Below are 21,609 nucleotides of genomic sequence, written 5' to 3' on the forward strand. Positions count from 1 at the left end.
GCAAGACTGAGACCTATTATGTATTAGCGAAGACTTTGGACTACACCTGAACTCCTACACTATGCAGAGGGATTTATGGACATAATTAAGGCAGATGTGTACCACAAAATAGGATGGCTAAAAGAACTTAGAAAAATGTTGGGTGTATTAGGCCTCTACACGCTATGGGAAAATCCAGAGGTTGCCTCTTTTCCAACAAAGACTAATCGTAAAGAGATCTATTGGGAGAAGGTGGCAGAAAGAACCTGGAACGAAACAAACTCGGAGACTATGGCGGGAAAATTCCTGCAAGCAAAGTTTCTCCCTACCCTGGAACTGTACTGGGACACAATCACTAGCCAGAGGGATATGAAGTTGCTTTTCCAAATCAGAGCAGGTTCTCTCCCCCTTAGATCTCGAACAGGCAGGTGGGGAGGCCCATCAAATAGTTCTTGTCCATCATGTGGAGTGCATGATGAAACAATCGGACACTTTTTATTTTCATGCAAATCCTATGTAGAGCCCAGACGCATCTGGCTTACTCCAATGTGTAAGAACTTAGGTACGACCAGCAGTGCTGTGGCTCTAAGAATTATCTGTACTAGTTCTTCACTATTTATATTAACAGCCACTTCTAAATTCCTCGGCTGGTCATGGTCCATTAGACAAAAGTTTTTAGACAGATTAATTATGAAGAGGTCATTATCAGAGTGTTTTTATTATATTTTACTTGTAAAATTCTATGTGATAATGTAATTGATGCATTTTTATTAACTTTCTAGCCTTATTTTTAACCAATTTAAATGTTTTTTAATGGCTTTTTAATATTGTTTGTAAAGCTTTTATGAGTTTACTCTCGAATAAAGCAAATTAAAATTAAAAATTGATAAAATGTAATGCAAAAGATTCAGCCTAAATCTGGTCATTAGGAATCTGTCGTGTTTGTTGTACATATAGGACAGGTAAAATTCCATTCCTGGAGTTGATTTAGTTAGCAAGTGGGCTCTCACCGAAGATTTCATCAACTCTCTGTCCTCCCTTTCATTTGCTGTTTGCCTTGAGAATTCCATCTTTATGATACCCTTGTCTTTAGGCATACGTTTAGTGGGTTCATCAAAAAACTTGACATAACCCAACCCTTTCAAGGTTTCCCTTACATATTTGAGCCAAGGTATCATTCGTCCCCTATCCAGGGCAATGCAGTCCATTAGTATTTGCCTACTTAATGTGGCTTCAGGGTTCGACCATATTTTAATCCAGCAGGTTATGGGTTTAAGTCTTAGCCTATCGCTAATATTAGTGAGGCCTAACTCCTCATGGACAATATGGGAAGGCGTACTTTGTGGTACCTGCAGGACCCATCTCAGGAATTTATTTTCCTCATTTTGAATCAGCATAGTATCTCTAAAACCCCATACCTCACTTCCATACAAGGTACTAGCACAGCATACAGAGCTATAGAGGTGCATTATTTCATTCGGTGACCAGCGGCCTAGTCTTTTTGCAAAATTCATAATTGAGCCCACCGAGCTAATTTGTGAGCTACATTTATCATTAATCAATGTTTTAAAACTGAGGTGCTTATCAAATATTGTAAAGATAAAATTCTTAGATGACCTTTTACCTGTTTCCATCACGTATGATTTAGTGAGATTGGGTGATCGGTCTAGATCCTCCATGAAGCTGACAAAGCCATCAAAAAGAGACTGTAATCCTCGTGCGGTGCGGGCCAGGAGTACTGCATCATCTGCGTACAGTAGGACCGGTATACCTCTCCTACCTATACGCGGACAGTCCACCCCTAAATCTCCGAGCGCCTTGTCTAGTCCATTTATATATAATGTAAATAGAAAAGGCGCCAGGATACATCCCTGCCTCACACCCCTTGAGCAAGGGAAATGATTAGTTGTATTCCACTCTTCATTGAATCTAACCTGTGCCGCGGTGTTCTGGTGGAGCACTCTCAAAATATTTATCAGGCCTGGGTCATCACCAAGCAACCCTAGGGATTCCCACAGTTTCCTTCGGTTGACCCGATCGAAGGCTGCCGTCAGGTACATAAAGGCCAAGTACACCGTCCCCTTACTTGACATGGTGTACTTGGCCACCAGGTGGTATAAATTAAGGCATTGGTCTGTTGTGGATCGGCCATTTCTAAACCCATACTGGGTATCCGAGATAATGTCATGTTCCTCCGCCCAATCCGTCAACTGATTAAGGATAGCCCTTCCCATGACTTTCACTGTCACATCTATTAACGAGATCGGGCGGTAACATTGTGGGTCACTCCTGTTTCCCTTTTTGAAAATTGCTACTATGATGGCCGTGGACCATGACCTAGGCATCCCTGAATCCACTGCTGTATTGAGAACTCTTGTAAGTATGGGGGCCCAAAGGTCTTACCTGGCTCTTGAAAAGATCTGGCGGGATCCCGCCTGGGGCCTTATTTCGTGTCAGCCCGTCTATTCCTGCCTTGATTTCTCCCAGGGAAAAGCTTATCTGCATGCTGTTTACATTTCCTGTATCTGGTACTATTGAATTTTCTGAGCCACCGTAATTATACAGGCCTTTGAAATGCTCCACCCACGAGTCCGGAAGAATGTGACAGGCCACCTTCGATTTATTCGATTCCTGGAAACAAGGATCGTTAATTACTGCCCAGAATTCATTTATATCCCTGCGCTCTGCGGCATCCTTTAGTGTCTCCCATGCCTGGTTCTGTAGCCTGGTTTTACGTTGTTTAATGGCCCTTTTATAGTGTGCCCTACAGTCAACCACCTTAGTCTTATATTTTGGGACGGTTTTGAGTGCTAGCTTCAGTTCCCTCTGTACCAAGGTACATTTGTGGTCAAACCATCTAGGGTGCATTGGGTCATGTTTAGTCTTTTTCCCCTCAATAACCTGTCGATGTGCTGTGCTGTGCTCTCAAATGCGCAGATCAATTCAATACCCTCCACTGCTGGGTCTAGGCATTTCCAAATCTGGCTTTCGGACTTGGCGAGAAGCGTTCTATAAAACGCTTCCCCATCTATGTTCTTCCATCTCAGTGTCCTGCCCTGATCCGTGGCTTGAACTAAGCAACTAGATTTTCTTTGACCGGGCTCGGTCGATGGGTTAATATCCCTAATGGACAATACCAGTGGGTTATGGTCACTAAAGACGCTAACCTCTATGCTGACATTCGTGACCCTTTGTTTAGCGTGTTAGTTACTAAGATGAAGTCAATGATGGTATCCCTTCCCCTACCTTTAAAGGTTGGGATGACTATATTGTTTTCCCCTCTTTTGATCAAGTCCATCGTATGTGTGAGGGCATGTGTGCCCAGGATCTTACTTAATTCTCTGCCCTCTTTTGAGTGTTCTAGATGCCAGCCCTTATTAGTTGGGCAGGAGGCCCATTCTCCCCTGCCCCATTTCAAGAAGGGGCACTGGTGGCAGTTGAAATCGCCCACTATTATCAGCTGGGAGAGTGTATCCCCTGAATCCTGTATGCCAGCCAGCCTGTCATCCAGCTCACACAGTCTTAACGTGGTCTGTCCTGCCACTATTGCGTTATAAAAATTATTAAAAATAAATTTTAGTCCCTTCTTGCAGTACCTAATTCCTTGCATGAATTCCGAGTCCCAACCCAAGTCTTCCCAGGTTCCTTGCTGTGTCATGTCCACGTAAATGAATAGGCCGCCCTTGGCACGACCCATGGTTGTTTTGCGTGCCGGGACGAAAAACATTTTGTATCCGTCTAGGTGAGCGGCACTGATATTAGTTTCCCAGGTTTCCTGAAGGCAGATGATATGAAATTTTCTGATATAGTCTAACCATTCTTTATTTTGTATTTTGTCCGATAATCCTGCAATATTCCATAAGACCGCTCTAATCTCACTGGTTGTAAGATCATCCGTGCTATTCCCCGTGGTGCCCTTCCCTAGTATTAAAGGCGTCTCCAACCGTCTTACAATCAATTCATTGCCCTCCCTCAACTGTTCCCATTGCACTTCCAAGGAGGTTGGGTTGCTTGACTCTGCTGTACGTACCATTCCTTTAACTTCAGTCCTGAGGGAGCTCTCCTGTATTATAACGTCTTCATATCCCCCCTGCTCCCAGTCAATCTAATTCATCCAGTATGAATGCACTAGCAAGTGGGGCATATCTGTTGGTTACTGGTCTAGACCGATCCTCCCATCCTGGAACATTCATGAACCGCCTGTGGCCTTCATTGCCTACCTCTCTGACTGTGTCCCTGTAAAAAACCCGCAAGGGCAGCATTTTAATGCAGGACCCACCGTCTACCTGATGGGGGCCCCACTGCCGGGAGGAGAGCAAGTCACTAACCAACTCTGGATGTCTGAGGTTTACGATTACACAATCTCCTGCACACTTCTTCTTACTAGCTCCTATCCATGCCACCCTCCTTGCCATGAGAATGTGCCTGTGATGGAATTTGCTCGCCATCGTATTTTTATCCATCCAATGTGCTGCCTTATTAATCAGGGTTCTTGTTGTTTCTTCTTTATTCTGGCTACATGCTGGAACCCCTGTTAATACTATAGTGTAGGGACAGGCTGCAGACGGTAAGTCCAGAGTCTGGAGACCCTGGGTTCTGCGTACATAGTCAGTTGGATTTATATTTGGGACAGTGGCAGTCTCCTTTCTACCCTTGTTATGTGTGGTAGCTGTAGAGAGGTTGGGGGTGTTACTTGCCCCCATGCTAATTGGGCTCCTGGTGTTTGCCCTTAGTCCCTCCTTGGCTACCTCTCTAGCCTGTAGGCTTGTTGACATAAGAGTTTCCCTCCACTATTCCCTTATTGGTGCTTGCTGGCTCCGGGCAATGCAGGGACCCTGTCCTCTCATCCGCCGCCCGTGCACTAATCACGATTGGTTGCCCCCTATCTTGCTCTAATATCCTGCATATTTTCCCTTCTAGTCTATTTATTTCTTCGAGCACCGGCCCCAGGTGTGCACGTAAAAGCAGTTCCAGCTTTGGCTCTAGCGCCATTGCTATTCCCTGGGACCAATCCACTCCTCCACAATTTGGGCAACTTTGACCCGCTGTGCTCACGGTTCCCCCCTCTACATCTTTGTTAATCTTGTCACCCCCTTTCCGTTTGGGTATAGTTTTGGGGCTTGTTGTATGCAACCCACCCTTACCTGGTTTACCAGTAACCCTAGTGACGACTGGTGGGGCGACTAGAGGGACAGTGTTTGTGGTGAGTAGAGACTTTTTGGACTGTGTGACCACTTCCCTACCTGACCCTTGTGAGGAATCTGATTCGCCCGCATCCATTGTTATTAGGGCTGTCCTTTCCCCCAATCCACCCATCTCCACTGGCCCTGAAGGGATAGCCGCGTGCCCTTTTCTTTCGCCTATAAGGGTTTGTGCTAGGTTTAAATCAATTCCGATCTGCTAATTTGGTTTGGCTAACTCGCCAACTCCTTGTGCTAGTGAGTTGGCATGAACTTGTGCCTTAGTGCAGTGAGTGGGCGTAGTATGCGCAGAGTTAACCTGGTCTAAGGGAGTGTCGACTCTGGGAGACGGGCACGTCGCTATTTTGCCCATAGAGGATCGTTTCCGTGCAATGAGTGTATCCAGTGACAGTCTCTTCTCAGTCAGCTGTATTTCGTGTGTTAGAAGGCACTCTGCTCTTGAAATGAAAGCGTCCAGGGTCCCCTTCACTCCTCCCCCCACCCTAATCTGTGTGGGCTTACATTTCGCCATGATCAGGACTAGAGCGGGGGCTAGTGCTACCAGGTACTACCAACTCTGACTCCACCTATGTTATTAATAGTTTGTGGGGAAAAAAAGGGGCGAGCAACAACGATGATAAACAGTACCCTTAAAGAACTCTGGACAGTCAATGATCGTCGGTTATGCTTTCAGGATCTGCTAGATGTCTATCTCCCCTGAAGCGTTGACAACAGTAGGCAATTCCGGTGGTGGGCCTTAAGGGGGTGGCCCAGCCCGGCCCCTTCTTGTCACAGATGGCCTGCCCTTTGCCCCCACCGCCCCCTGCTCGGCAGCCGTGCTTGGTGACTGATGGCGGCGAGGAGAGACCGACTCCAGAAGCGAGGGGCCCGAGTCTCAAGCAAGCGGGAGAGGTCTGGTAGGTGTTTGTTTGCCCCCAAAATGCTGCAAAGTGTTCCCGATCCACCGGAGCTCTCTGTCACTCTTATGCGCCACCGGGGGCTGGCTGGGCGTGTGCGGCTTCCGGGCTCAAAGGCTCTGGGAGGTGTAGTCCCCCCCCCGCTCGGCAGCCGTGCTTGGTGACTGATGGCTGCAGCGGCAAGGGGAGACCAACTCCAGAAGCGAGGGGCCCGAATCTCAAGCAAGCGAGAGAGGTCTGGTAGGTGTTCGTTTGCCCCCAAAATGCTGCAAAGTGTTCAATACTGCCAACGCTCTAGTGCTTAAATCAGCCAACTTTACTATTATTGGAGATCTTAATCTCCACCCAGAGTCCCATAATGACCCTGAAATTCGCAACTTCCTAGTTGGTATGGCAGCCTGCCAACGGTCTCAACTAGTTCCAGGGCCCACACACGAGGCTGGCCCCCTCTCTGTTTTTTCCAATATGTCGCTTCTTGAGGTCCCGCTACCCCTACCCATGACATGGACCGACCACAATCTGGTCCTTTTCTCGCTACATTCAGCAGGCTCCAAACTCCAGGCCCTTTGCAATCCTATATATAAACGCCCCAGGCATAACTTAGATTACTCTACTTTCCGAGACACTCTTGGCATCATACAACCGGCATTGCCCACTAACATTGAGACGGCAAATGACCGATTCAGGGAGTGGGTCAGTCAGGCTCTAGGCCAATGTCTCCCGGCCAAATGGACTCATCCCAAGAAAGCTCCTGTCAATGTCTGGTTCGATGACTCACTCACTACAGCTAGGTAGAAAATCAAAGCATTAGAACGCACTTGGAGACGCTCATATAGTCCAGGACTCGAAAATCCGAAAAATGGTACTAGTCCTGCAGGTCTAATACCTTGGAAAATCCCCTCAACCCAACTGCAACCTACTTGACCTCCGTCTCTGAAAACGGAGCAAAAGTGACAAGTTAAGATTTAAAGGCATCTTTATAGCTCATTCCCTTTGTGAGCAATAAAATGCCTTTAAATCTTGTTTTCTTGTCACTTTTGCTCCGGTTTCAAAGACCGGGGACAAAAGTTAGTTTGTCTTCCTACTCGCCAGAAAGGGCGAGTAGGACCTAGAAATAGCTTGTCCTCATCAATTCTCCCTCGCAAATGCGAGCGGGCGAGCGGATTTGTCGAGCCCTGTAGTCCCACTACTAAACTCGGCTACAAAATGGACATTAAAGCTAATCATAAACTGATACGGAAATCCTGCGCCGACTACTTTGCCAATAAAATCAAGACCATCAATAACCCCTCGAAAACTATTTTCTCTTTGCTAAAGGATATGGTGAAATCCCCTCTGTCACCCCAAAACACCATAACATCCATTGCCCAATGTGAGGTATTGGCCAGTTATTTTATCAACAAGGTAGAGGGCATTTATGACCGCTTCTGCTCCAAGAGCGATGCTCTGGACCCCTGGAAGGCGAGCTTACTGGCACTGAGGTCAACTCTCTCCCTGCCCTCCCCTTAATCACCATCTAAGGAATCCAGGCCTTGTTCACCAAGATAAAATCTGGGTCTCCAGATGACCCCCTTAAACCGCGACACTTCCTCAAGTTCCATGACTGCCTCTTACCTAGCTGTCTGGAACTCATTAGTCTCTCTATCGTCGGCAGAGTCTTCCCAATCCTGGAAATATGCAAAAGTCATTCTACTACTGAAAAAGCCATCATTAGTTGCTTTAAAACTGAAGAATTACAGTCCGATCTCTTTGCTTCCTTTTTTAGCTAAAATCACGTAATCTCATGTGAACACCACTCTGACTCAGTATCTGGAATCTTGCTCAATACTAGATCCCTACCAAAATGGCTTTAGGCCGCACCATAGCACAGAGTCGGCTCTATTGGCAGTTACTGAGCAACTAAGAGCATCATTGAATGAGGGCAAAATAACAGCATTGATTTTGCTTGATCTCAGTGCCGCCTTCGACATGGTCTCTCACAACATCCTGCTTTTCTGGTTGCTGTAGATTGGCATCACCGGCAAAGCTCTCGTCTCGTTTACAACGTTTTTGACCAACAGGTCCTTTCAATTCACCACCCCTCCTTCCATTCCCAGACGCACTCCCTGCGCTGCACCGTTCCCCAGGGATCGGCACTTAGCTCGACCCTGTTCAATGTGTACGTCCAGCTGCTGGCGTTGCAGGCCAAAGCCTTCAACATTTCGCTGGTGTCATATGCGAATGACACACAGCTAATACTTTCCTTCACCAATGACCCTAGCCAGTTTGCCGCTGAATTTCAGGAAGACTTGACCGCCGTCTCTGCCTGGCTGGAAGCTAATTGCCTCTAGCTGAACTCTACAAAATCTAAGATCCTCCTACTAGGTAAAGACCCACATCTTTGGGGCAGCAACTGGTGGACTTCGCAGCTCCCCCCTGCGGAAAACATTCGTAAAAAATCTAGGCATTTGGGTTGATAGCGCCCTTTCTTTCGAGAACCACACCAAGTCTGTGGCAGGGGCCTGTTTTGTCTTGCTGCACGGCTTTAAACCCATACTGGGTTTGTTTGACCCTCACACCCACCAGCTGATTGTTCAAGCTACTGTTTTGGCCAGGCTGGACTATTGCAACGGTTTTCTGCTTGGCTCCAATCAGTCTGTGATTATAAAGGCTACAGCGCACTATGAACGCTGCAGCCTGCATGCTGTTTGCCCTACCTAGGCACTGCTCGGTCTCCGGCCTTCTGCATCGCCTTCACTGGCTGCCGATAGAGCAAAGAATCAATTTTAAGGCACTTTTCTCTACGCACAAAGTTTTTGTAGGCTCAGGCACTGCGATTCTGAGCGATCTTTGCTGTTCCTACATCTCGACGCATGCCCTACGCTCGACCGATCTCCATCTGGCTCGTGTTCCTAGGTTCCACAGAACAAGAGCAAGAGGCTGTTCATTTAAGGTGCTTGCACCGACCCTCTGGAATTCTCTGCAAGTTTTCATTGTATTCGTTGTGTGAGGAAGGGAAGCTTGCATCCGCATGCACAGGTGGTACCTGGTTTCTCTCTGTGTCTGTTGTGTGAGGCAGGGGAGCTTGCGACCACATGCCCAGATGGTACCTGATGTGTCTCTGTGTCTGTTGTGTGAGGCAGGGGAGCTTGTGACCACATGCCCAGATGGTACCTGGTGTGTCTCTGTGTCTGTTGTGTGAGGCAGGGGAGCTTGCGACCACATGCCCAGATGGTACCTGGTGTGTCTCTGTGTCTGTTGTGTGAGGCAGGGGAGCTTGCGACCACATGCCCAGATGGTACCTGGTGTGTCTCTGTGTCTGTTGTGTGAGGCAGGGGAGCTTGCGACCACATGCCCAGATGGTACCTGATGTGTCTCTGTGTCTGGCAGGGGAGCTTGCGACCACATGCCCAGATGGTACCTGGTGTGTCTCTGTGTCTGTTGTGTGAGGCAGGGGAGCTTGCGACCACATGCCCAGATGGTACCTGGTGTGTCTCTGTGTCTGTTGTGTGAGGCAGGGGAGCTTGCGACCACATGCCCAGATGGTACCTGGTGTGTCTCTGTGTCTGTTGTGTGAGGCAGGGGAGCTTGCGACCACATGCCCAGATGGTACCTGATGTGTCTCTGTGTCTGGCAGGGGAGCTTGCGACCACATGCCCAGATGGTACCTGGTGTGTCTCTGTGTCTGTTGTGTGAGGCAGGGGAGCTTGCGACCACATGCCCAGATGGTACCTGATGTGTCTCTGTGTCTGGCAGGGGAGCTTGCGACCACATGCCCAGATGGTACCTGGTGTGTCTCTGTGTCTGTTGTGTGAGGCAGGGGAGCTTGCGACCACATGCCCAGATGGTACCTGGTGTGTCTCTGTGTCTGTTGTGTGAGGCAGGGGAGCTTGCGACCACATGCCCAGATGGTACCTGATGTGTCTCTGTGTCTGGCAGGGGAGCTTGCGACCACATGCCCAGATGGTACCTGGTGTGTCTCTGTGTCTGTTGTGTGAGGCAGGGGAGCTTGCGACCACATGCCCAGATGGTACCTGGTGTGTCTTTGTGTCTGTTGTGTGAGGCAGGGGAGCTTGCGACCACATGCCCAGATGGTACCTGATGTGTCTCTGTGTCTGGCAGGGGAGCTTGCGACCACATGCCCAGATGGTACCTGGTGTCTCTCTGTGTCTGTTGTGTGAGGCAGGGGAGCTTGCGATCACATGCCCAGATGGTACCTGGTGTCTCTGTCTGTTGTGTGAGGGAGGAGAACTTGTGTCTGCATGCCCAGGCGGTACCTGGTGTCACTCTTTGTCTGAGAGAGGGAGGGGAGCTTGCGTCTGCATGCCCAGTTGGCACCTGGTGTCTCCCTGTGTCTGAGAAAGGGAGGGGAGCTTGTGTCTGCATGCCCAGGTGGCACCTGGTGTCTCCCTGTGTCTGAGAGAGGGAGGGGAGCTTGTGTCTGCATGCCCAGGTGGCACCTGGTGTCTCCCTGTGTCTGAGAGAGGGAGGGGAGCTTGTGTCTGCATGCCCAGGTGGCACCTGGTGTCTCCCTGTGTCTGAGAGAGGGAGGGGAGCTTGCGTCTGCATGCCTCGTTCGTACCTGGTGTCTCTGTGTCTGTTGTGAGAGGGAGGGGAACTTGCGTCTGCAAGTTGGTGCCTGGTGTCTCTCTGTGTCTGTTGTGTGAGGGAGGAGAGCTTGTGTCTGCATGCCCAGGTGGGTGATAGTCACATCAGGGCCACACGACCCCCCGCCCCCGTGATGCCCCAAACCCGCAAATAACACACAGACACAAGTGTTAAGTTTGGGAAAATTTGCTGCAGGTTTATTACATACAACATATGTAATGATGGTGGGTTATCTTACGGGCGATCAAAGGGCAGGCCGCATTCTCGCCACCTGCCCGCCTGTTGAGCCGATCAGCATAGTGGCGAACCACCCAACTGCTGCACAATTATTATAATTATACTACACACGCCCCTTGCAGGGCGTGACTAGGCAAACCCCCGGCTGCACAGGCCCACAACCGCCCGAAGGACTACTGGGGCGCCGACACGAGTTCCTGCACCTCCCATGAGGTTACAGGTTAGGCTCTGGCACCCCTATGTGCCCGATGAAGTACAGTGTTTGCACCTCTCTTCTTCCGGATCGCCCAGTAACTCCGCCTGCAACGAAAAAAGGAACACATTAAAGCTCCCCCTGGAGCCCCCCTCAAGCAGACACTCTGGGTTCGAGGAAGGGCGGGGAAAAGAGTGTCCCGACGCTGTCGCGCGACGTCCGGAGCGGCAAAGAGGCCTACACAAAGGTGCCCTGGGGTCATATACACTCTGAGGCTCCTCCTCGCCGCCCCGGACGTGCGTCAGCGGCCTACCTCCTACTGGGCGATACCTGCCCAGGCGAGGAGTGGCTGGTCACAAGGTGGGCGGGGGCAGCCCTCTGTGACTAGGAGCCCGCCCTCCTGATGGCCACTGCGTAGCCTCGGGCAAGCGCATAGTCACATCAGGGCCACAGGACTCCCCGCCCCCGTGATGCCCCAAACCCGCAAATAACACACAGACGCAAGTGTTAAGTTTGGGAAAATTTGCTGCAGGTTTATTACATACAACATATGTAATGATGGTGGGTTATCTTACGGGCGATCAAAGGGCAGGCCGCATTCTCGCCATCTGCCCGCCTGTTGAGCCGATCAGCATAGTGGCGAACCACCCAACTGCTGCACAATTATTATAATTATACTACACACGCCCCTTGCAGGGCGTGACTAGGCAAACCCCCGGCTGCACAGGCCCACAACCGCCCGAAGGACTACTGGGCCGCCGACACGAGTTCCTGCACCTCCCATGAGGTTACAGGTTAGGCTCTGGCACCCCTATGTGCCCGATGAAGTACAGTGTTTGCACCTCTCTTCTTCCGGATCGCCCAGTAACTCCGCCACAGCCCGTGCGGTGGTACCCGCTGCCGCACGGGCCCCCCACCACTGCTACTACTCATTACCTGCAACCTTAGCTCAAAAGTGCTTCTTTAAGGTCTAGGAGGAACAGGTCTAAGCCCACAGCGTGAGATGAACACCATCCTCCTCAAAGTAACCCTTGACCTTGTCCTGAATCATCTCGTGGTTGATGGAACCCAAGCCCCTCCGCTGAGTGAATCTTTTCACGGCCCCCCACCACTTTGCTTTATTGGGAAACCTGCAACTCTTGCTCTGCAGAGCATTTTGACGGTCCAAGGAACAAGACAAAATGACAGGTGAGCGGTGGACCCTTTCCACCTCGAGCAACCTGATCCAGACATGAAAATTACATGCCTGAAGTAACCCAGGCCCCTCTGCCCCTAATCTGCAGATACCCCGGGTCTTAATGCTTTGCAACCATAGTATAACCAAACCCGGTTACCTGAAGTCATACTACCAGGTGAATGACAAAGTGATGAGGAGGGGCCCCTACTACTGAAGGTGCTTCGAATCGAATAGGCGTTCCAGCACATGCCCTGCAACTCAATCACACCCTTTCACAACACGCGTCAGCAGGCTATACCCCACAAGTTACAACTCCTGCTGTACGCCGTTCTCCGCATAACATGGAGAAAGTGTGCTTACAATGACGCTTGTGCAGCTATACTTGAAAGAGCACAGGGGCATTGAAGGGATAGATACATATTATACTATGTAACTTGGGCGATGACTATGCCTATGCCAATACCGGATTGAACAGGTATTAACAGCAGGCATCACCTGCCCTCTCGGGTTTAGTCTGGAAGCAGCTTAGGCCACGCTACCTGTAGATAGCTAGTCTGTAAGTATGACTAAGACCACCACCAAGGGATTGCTGGGACAGAAACCAAGTGCCCCCGAAAGATCCAGACCTGCAACATGACACGCCCGCTGACACCACAAGCCCACTGAAATTAGTCAGCAAATACCCCAGGGAACGAATCCCTCTACAGCAATAGTGTAGACTAACCCAGGTTCTAGAGGTAATAGTGTAGACTAGCCCAGGTTCTAGAGGTAATACCCCTGGAAAGAGCCCAAGAGATAAGGGGACCTCCCCTGCTGATATCGCTCCCTAAAAAACAATAGGAGAACCAGCGCATGACACTCACAACCACCACAGCTGCACACAAAGCAACAGCAGACTACACCCAGTATTGTATAACTTCTGCCGAAGTGTAGTTCCAAAATTCAACTGTAAACTGAGCTTATGTGAACGTTTGTGCAACTGCACTCAATCAAAGTACAGAGGGAATTTCAGTGCGCAATGCATAATTAGCCTGGAGGCTGCTTAGACCATGCTATCAAGAATAGCTTGTCTAAAAGTTGACTTACGACCTCCGCCATAAGGGATTAATATGCTAAACCCAGGTACTCCCAATATTGGCGATATCAAACCTCAGGTCAACTTCTCACCTTGGGAGGAGCACAAGGAATCTGAAGGTTACTCAGGGACAACATGAAGCTGTTCAAACGCAAGCCAGGGGAGCCCAGCCACACTAACCCTGAAAGGAAACCGTGTGTCAAAACCTGAAAGGAGCCCAACGTGCGAAGCCACCACCCATAATAGTGAAAACAAACAAAAAAGGGGGGGTTAGCATACCAGATAGACATTCTGAGTTTCCATAACAACTGTTACTTCACTTCTTGAGCGATCCTACCATGAGAGTCTTCTAGGGGCCCGCTCCTATAAGTATTATTGGCAGTCCAGGCACAGGCAGAGGTTGCACAGTTGCCCCACTAGAACGTGGAATGAGTGTAACACTACCGGCTGAAAACCCTACCAACTACTGAAAGGCAGCGGGGGCTCCCGATCTGATGGCTCAGCGGGTAGGCTGTCTTCCAAGAACCAGAGCCTTGGAAGCACAGGCAGACAACAACGGTACATGGCAGAGAAAATGACTAGTCATGTGACCTTATCTTCTCATGGTAGAGGTGATCAGCAGGTACAGGCGACAGAGTATCCAGTGCTAGGACATATGCAGTACACCAGCCATGCAAATGCTATGCATAGTGTGGACCATATGTACACACAACCTATTGCTGATGCACATGTCATGCAGTGTAGTTGCATGAAACACAAATCGCTCCCCCCATAGCACACTAGACGTGTGATTCTATGCAGTGCCTATTCTACTGTATTAGAACCGACCCAAAGACGTCAAATACCTGAAAAGTGACTGTAAATTAACACATTTTGCACGCTGATTCCACACTGAAGAGGTCTACATAACCACTGTGGAAACTGAATTACTTATTCTAAGAGTAAGTCAGGATGACTGCTGCACTGTTACTTTTCATCCGAATAGACATGCCCTTGCTATTGTTGTAAGGAGCCTCTTAATATAGGATATTGAATTTCCCTGGCTCAGGAAGGTCCTCCCAAAGAGTTCAGTTGGTATGGAAGTCTGCCCCAGCAGCCTGTTAAGCAGCATGTTACCTTCTCTCTGAGCTTGGGCCACTACTGGAACTGCGCACTTCACTTCTCTCTTAGAACACCCCACTACCTGCGCATATTGTACTCACGCAGCATGCATACCAGACCCTTACCTCCTGTAAGGGGCCCATAAACTCACTCCTGGTGTATGCTCAGTGAAACAGGTCTGTACCTAGCTCGACACAGCGGCCCAACCTGGTGGACTTTAGAAAGTGGGAGCAGGGTATCCGACCTCAAGTGACTGTACAGAACGCAGTTTGGCAGTGCCTACCCCCACCTGTGGAGGAAAGTGCCCCGACACCCTACACATGTATGAAGGAACCATCAAACAAATAAATCATTTGAGAGAAGGGCTATGGAAAGGTGAGAGGCACTGCACTGTTGGTTTATGATAGTGAGGGGAACAGCGAGGAGCCCCCACCAAGATTGTAAACCCACCTGGCCGTCCAATCCTTTCTGCACAAAACAGTCAACTTAAATTAGAGACACCAGCAACTTCTTGACAAGATGAACAACTTTGAATGGAAAGATGGGTACCACTTTATGCCTCTGGACTTAGTGTCATAAAACACTGGGATGATAAGGGCACTAGAGTATTTTCTTAGCAAAGGCAAACAAAGACTTTTGCACCTTGCTGCAGCAGGGAAACCTTCCCTACTACAAAGAATTGGACAGGCGATAGTAGCAGAAAGTATTTAGAAAATAGGTGGTTCTACTTATACCAAGGGGGGGTGTAAAGTCCAAGTATGATGTGCCTAAGGTCTGAATAAGAGACGCTGGTATGTGGAGTGAAAATGATTGGGTCAAGTAAATTATCTTCAGAGCAGGTAAATACGGATCCACCAAGGGAACACTTTGTTCAAATATTGTGACTTACCCAGTTCCCTTAGATATAAATATTGACTTAAAATTGGGTATTTCTCTAATATATTTCAGAGAGAGCAGGCATGTGCCGACAGGCCTAGACTGGAGGAAGGATCTACGATGGCAGAACGCTTTCTTAACACTAGCGCACCGGTGTGCACAGCCTTACCACTAGGAACCTCACCAGGCCGCGCAAGGGCTTAAATAACATGCATCTTAGGCAGAAACCACATCAGTGTAAAGCATGCGACCGACTTCTGATAATAATCAGTGGATTGAATGTACCCAATTTCGCAACGGAATGCATAGGATGAAAAGGAGCTCGGTCTCGTAAAGGGGCGTGGCATATCAGATTAAGGGTGTGGCTAATAACAGGCAAGCCAAACCAGCGCTTAACATATTGTGTCGCTCAATAGGCCTATTGCTCCTTGTGACATGTATCCAGATATATAATGCATAAGAATCATACACGACCAGGGAGCCAGGTTCGTGAGGGCAGCTGTCCCAACACCGATCCCAGGATGCTTGTATCCGAACCAGGGAAGACCAGGATTGGCAGTTAGGGCTGGACTATTCCCAAGAGAAGACGGGACAAGATTACAGGACGATGATGGAAGCAACCCAGAGCATAGACTGGGGTGAGTGTCTGGGCGGTTTCCGCGCTCCGCCCATCAATCCTTTGAGTCTATTTACTAGAAGAAAATTAGCATAAAACAGGTACACACGTGTGCCAAAATCAGCCCCAGAAAATGTTTAGTAAGTCAGATATAGCGCTCTCCAGCTAACGAATATAGTTCTGTTGATTGGAAAATGACCTGTCCGTTCACACTGTTATAAAGGACTTGGCCAACTCGCACCGTACATGTTGTAAACCACATGACCCTAACTGCCGACACTGCCAAGGGAATCGTAATATTGGTGGTTTCGTGGAGGTTTGTGGGCGCAGTGTGCAGAGGGAACCCGCCCCGCCCCAACCAACTCGGCATACAGATAGCCGGACCGCTGGCAGAAGAATGCCCGTTGACGCCTGTTATGGAGGAGCTCTGGACACAGATGCATATCTATTTATAATGCAACGTGTAATCTTTCTCCTGTTGTACGGAAACCCCCCATTCGGTCTTTGCTATTTTGGCAGGAGCTGTCAATTCTTAGTCCACTGCATATATCGCACATTGGTTTGTGATGTTGTGGTTCCTTGGGCTAACAGCTCTGTACTTGAATGTGAATACACAGCGCATGCGCAGCTAGCTAAAGAATTAACTATGTGCGAGACAGGAGGCTGCCGCGATCCAACAGGTTTTTAAGATGCTTCATTACAGTGTGATGTCTCACACGACCGGGACCAAGCAAGCTTCCCCCGTCACTGATCCACCTTCTAAGGTCCTGCGCGGACAACAAACTTTTCCAGATGCGCACATAACCGCGAACGTGACAAGCATGCACCGCGGACTCACCTACAGCCCCACAATTTTACATAAATTGTAGCAAATGTTTAGTTACGACCGAAGTCTGAGATCCCCTAAGCTTTGAAGGCACCTGTGATTTGTGAAATAACACATGCGTGCAATAAGATATTTATATAGCGCATTACCCATTCAGGCACGGGGAGATGAAGCGATCTGCCCAGCATCACAGAATATGAACGCGACCTCGAGGCTCGAACCCTGGTTTCCTACACCAAAGTCGGCAGTTTAGCCGATGGACCACATCCTCTCCATGTACCTGCAGCTATTCTAACCGAGTTATATGCTGCTACGATGCAAAGAGATGTGTCCAAACAAGCATCCCCCTGTCGCGTATCCCTGTGTTGTTCTCCTCGAGCGCGCTCTCACTGTCTGGGGATACTGTCGTAACATGTGAATCACTCGACACGCAAAACCCACTTGTCGGCCTTCGCAGATTACGCCTCTCTCACTGAGGAAGGGGCGTAAGGCCCAGGGATTTGACAAGGAACACACCGTGTAACACCCGGGCCGTGGACGTTGCGTATTCTATACTGTGCACTGAACCAACCACGGGCAACCCTGCGGCCCTCTGCCCCTGTAGTGGGTGGGGTGGGGGGGGGGCAGGGAGCCATACTGGTGTTGTGCGGTCCTGAGTGCCAAGGAGAAGTGCGACGCAGTCAATACTCCAACTAGCGGTAATTTAACTCTTCTAACATATTGCCTTCCACACGCATGGTGTCTGATCCGGGCGCTCCCAAAATTTTGGGCGCCCTTAGACCGCTAGTGGCACTGAGGGTAGAAAAAGGGGGGGGGCGCACCGCAGACACGCCATTTGTCAAATGCTCGTGGCCCCGTGGGAAAGATGCTCGTGCACGCAGGCGCCATGATGCAAACGTGTACCCAACATCATAACCTCCTACGGCAACAGCTCAGAACGAACCCCTCGTAATGAGCCGTCTACTCACAAAGAGTGCACCTATACCAATGATATCGCGCTGGAGCCACGAAAGCCCCTCGAAGGATGAGGAGCAAAGCTGAGGAGCGCGCCTCTGTGGCCATGGCATGCTACTCCTAAGATTCACAGGGGGCACTCTGGTATAATGAATGTAAGCATGTGTCCGTGGCTGTAGCACAGCCCCCACAGACATCAGCAATCCCATCGGGTGCTCCGCAGTTTGACCAAAGAGGATAGGACGCTTTGTAGAGCACCGTGTATACATTACACAATTATGCACGAGGAGATTCTGATATACCTGGAAGCGAAGCCGAGGCAAGAACAACGGTCTCGGCACCAAAGTCGGCCGTCAAGCCAACTGACTGCATCCTCACCCTATTACTAAACATGGCAAGTTATGCTATGCTCCCCGCAGAGGTCTGCCAGCGCCGGCATAGCTAATCTCTGGGGTGCCCCAGGGCGAAGCAAGACTAACCCCGACACCAAAATTGCAATCAGTCAGTCAGTGGAGCCGGCGAAACATCACCCGTAAGGGTTTCTAGGCGCTGGGGGCTGTCGGGCAGATTAAGCCAGCGGACTGCATGCGGGGGTAGAGGCAGTACTGGCAGGAGGGGTAAAACACGTGCACTCTGCCGGTCCCGGCAGGCGTAAGTTCCAAAAGGTGATGGCACATGCGCGGTGGCAATGCGAAATATCCGCCACGCGGCGCACCCAGGCTTCGTGAACGCCGTGGCATCGCCGGGCTGGCATCACATGGGCGGGTTGAGCCTCAACGAGGACCTGACCAAGGCCGCACGCAGGGACAGGCAGCGCCGCCACCCCCCTGCGGGCGCCCCGCTCCCGAACACTTTCTCCCGGTCCCCTCTCACAGGCTAGGCTAAGAGTGGAGCCGGCGCATCAATAGGGGAGAAGACTGCCCCACGTTATCACCGATATACCTGATAAAGACTGTGCGATGTGCCCCATAGCTCACGATGGTGAGTGAATGCTGGACGCGAGCACCCACTGCACACGGGCACCGCCAACCCTTACCAAGGCCAAGGGGGAGTGAATGGATTGCAGGGGCGAGGGAAACGCCGAGCCCCGGGGGGGAGGGGGCAGACCCGGTACCCGAGCAGGGACTTGGACGGCGGGCCGGGAAACCTGCCCCCTTTCCCCTGCGCCTACCCGCCGGAGAGCGGTAGTAAGGCGCCCCGCACAGTCTAACGAGGCCTGCTCTGCCTTGTTGGTGGAGACACCAAACCCCCCTAGGACAGACCCAACACCACGTGGGCTCACCGGACTCGCCCGCACCCCGAAAGGAGAGTGCAGGGATATCTCGATGTCGCGTCGCAACCCCCCACCTCCACAGCGGCCCGACGCTTAGCGGGCCGCCTAGCCATGACTCATACCTCCGCAGAAAGAGGGAGTAGGCGGAGGGGGGAGGCCCGTAGGCCGCACTCACCGCAAGAGTGTCCCGAAGAAAGAGTGTCCCGACGCTGTCGCGCGACGTCCGGAGCGGCAAAGAGGCCTACACAAAGGTGCCCTGGGGTCATATACCCTCTGAGGCTCCTCCTCGCCGCCCCGGACGTGCGTCAGCGGCCTACCTCCTACTGGGCGATACCTGCCCAGGCGAGGAGTGGCTGGTCACAAGGTGGGCGGGGGCAGCCCTCTGTGACTAGGAGCCCGCCCTCCTGATGGCCACTGCGTGGCCTCGGGCAAGCGCATGTCTGGTGTCCATGACGTACGAAGCTTGGGAGACGCACACGGATTGCTGTTTCTCTGGTTTCCAGGGAGGCAGGGGTGTGTTTACAGCAGTTTGAATGTAACGGATGATGTGCGGTGCTTGCTCCTCGCCTCTGATCTGTTAATGGCCGCGGAGTCCGCCCGGTTATGTTGATTGATGGGTCTGAGAAACCCCAAAAGTGTTTACAAGAGACCAGATCATGTTTTAACAGGGAACTCGCTGTCAGCAAAGATGGAGCACTCTCGGCCCGGCTCCCTTTAGATGACAAAAGGTCACTTTTGTACAAAAGTATTGCCTCTGGACTTATCCATCACTACATATGTGAAGTCTTCCTCCCCAAATCTGACCAAACAATGCATCATAATGAAGACATTTGGGGGACCCAATCCCACTAAAATTGTTTTCAGTTTGTGCTAACCTTTTATGCTTCTTTATTAAGTAAACGTAATACATAAGTTTTTTTCAGTATATGACTAATACATGGAAAACGCAGTTTCTAAGTAACCTTAGTGTAGACCGCAGATGAATATGTATTCTTTTTCGTCGCGATAAAGTATTTGCGGAATTAGTCAAATTTAAATAAAAATAATGAAAACGTTGCATCATCGGAAGCTGCGTCATGTGTGGCTGAGGTGGTGAAAAGTGTTTGTTTTTCGATGTATTGGTTGACCTGTTCAGCTGTGTGTTTTGTTGCGTGCAGAGGTCTGGTCCTGTTCAATACATTTTGGACAGAACAAAGTAACCAGTAAATACTGGCATTGGGTGATAGTTTGTTTAACCCGGTCATGAATTTTAACAACGTGTTTTATTCCATATTGTATTTGACAGATCTTGAAACTGAGAGCGAGGCTGTTGTCTCCCGATATCCGCCAAATCGACCTTGATGTCAACCGCACTTACCGGGACCACATCATGTTCAGGGACCGATACGGAGTTAAGTAAGTCAGATTGTGTATTTTTTTTTTTAAATCATTACAATGAAGGGATTCTATTCTAATGGAAGCACTTTGTAATCAAAATATTGCACGTCAACGAATGTGTACATTTCTCAAATGTGTTACTTTAAGCCTCTGCGCCCTCTGGTGGCTAATAATTAGTTAGTTGTGCAGGTGCCTCCAAACGACCTCGTGAGTTGTGTGGCAACTCTCCAGCTACTTATACTTAAAGGCTAGAACAGTGGTTCCCAACTTTTTGACTCATGAGTACCACCACTGAGTCACTACTGAAAGCCGGGGACCCCCAAGAAAAACGTAGTTATTTCAGAGATTAAAACAGCAATTCTCAAAAAATACACAAATACTCGAATTATTAAATATTTTATTATTTTATATTGAAAAAATATGCAATGGGGGCTTTAAGGGGCTCTGCCCCCCCTCCCCAAGAAAATTTGGGGGAAAATGGTGCATTGTACAACACATTTGTCATTATATATTTAATTGTATTACTTTTAAAGCATAGATTTTTTTATTTTTTTTTGCAGAGTTTTATATAGTGCGAACTAGACCCGAACCGAATCAGGTATCAGAGCGCTTTACATAGCACCAGTTACGTTACATGAGGACGGACACACAAGTAAATGATGACCTTACTGTACAATAGAATACACATTTTTTTGTTGGGGCTCTTCAATGATTCCCTCACTATCCCCTTCCAACAGTGCTCTTCATCTCTCCATAGCCCCTCTGTCACATGTTTTTGATTTGTTTTACAGCACCTCTAATACCAGTGTATTGTGTTGGAGCACTTTCCATCACCTACATACAGAGGCAATGAATCTTGCATGTGTAAATCAGTGTGCAGAAAATGTTGCATAAGGCACAGGGGACAACAAGGTGTAGGATTCACATGTCATCCATACTGGTAGGCCTTTTGTAAGAGTGCTTGGTCTGGAGAAGCACTAACTGAGGATTCAGAACATAACACAGTGGTTTGTGTTGACTCTAATAAGAATGTATTTCTACTCAAAAAAAACTTTTTTAGCAGCTTCAGGATAATGAAAGACTAGGAAAAAACATAACTTACAAACTTGTGCCCTGCAGTTTGAATGCAGCTCTTTGATGGCAGTTCATTGCTCACTGTGCTAGATTACCATTGTAGCTTATAAACTGCAGAGTAACAAAAGAATCTCTGTGACAAAAGGATTAACCCACTGAGCTACGTA

General features: G+C 49.4%; 1 protein-coding gene across 2 annotated transcripts in view; it reads left to right on the forward strand.

Moving 5' to 3' along the window:
- USP6NL (USP6 N-terminal like) overlaps window positions 1–21,609 on the forward strand; it is a 1,161,829-nt gene that overhangs the window by 892,980 nt on the left and 247,240 nt on the right. For both annotated transcript variants that reach the window (XM_078676738.1, XM_078676728.1), the window contains exon 7: window positions 20,277–20,386. In XM_078676738.1, coding sequence (XP_078532864.1) covers window positions 20,277–20,386 — 110 coding nt within the window. The remainder of the gene's footprint in view (window positions 1–20,276; window positions 20,387–21,609) is intronic.

The sequence above is a fragment of the Lissotriton helveticus genome, chromosome 1_1, assembly GCF_964261635.1.
Source record: "Lissotriton helveticus chromosome 1_1, aLisHel1.1, whole genome shotgun sequence".
NCBI classification, from domain to species: domain Eukaryota; kingdom Metazoa; phylum Chordata; class Amphibia; order Caudata; family Salamandridae; genus Lissotriton; species Lissotriton helveticus.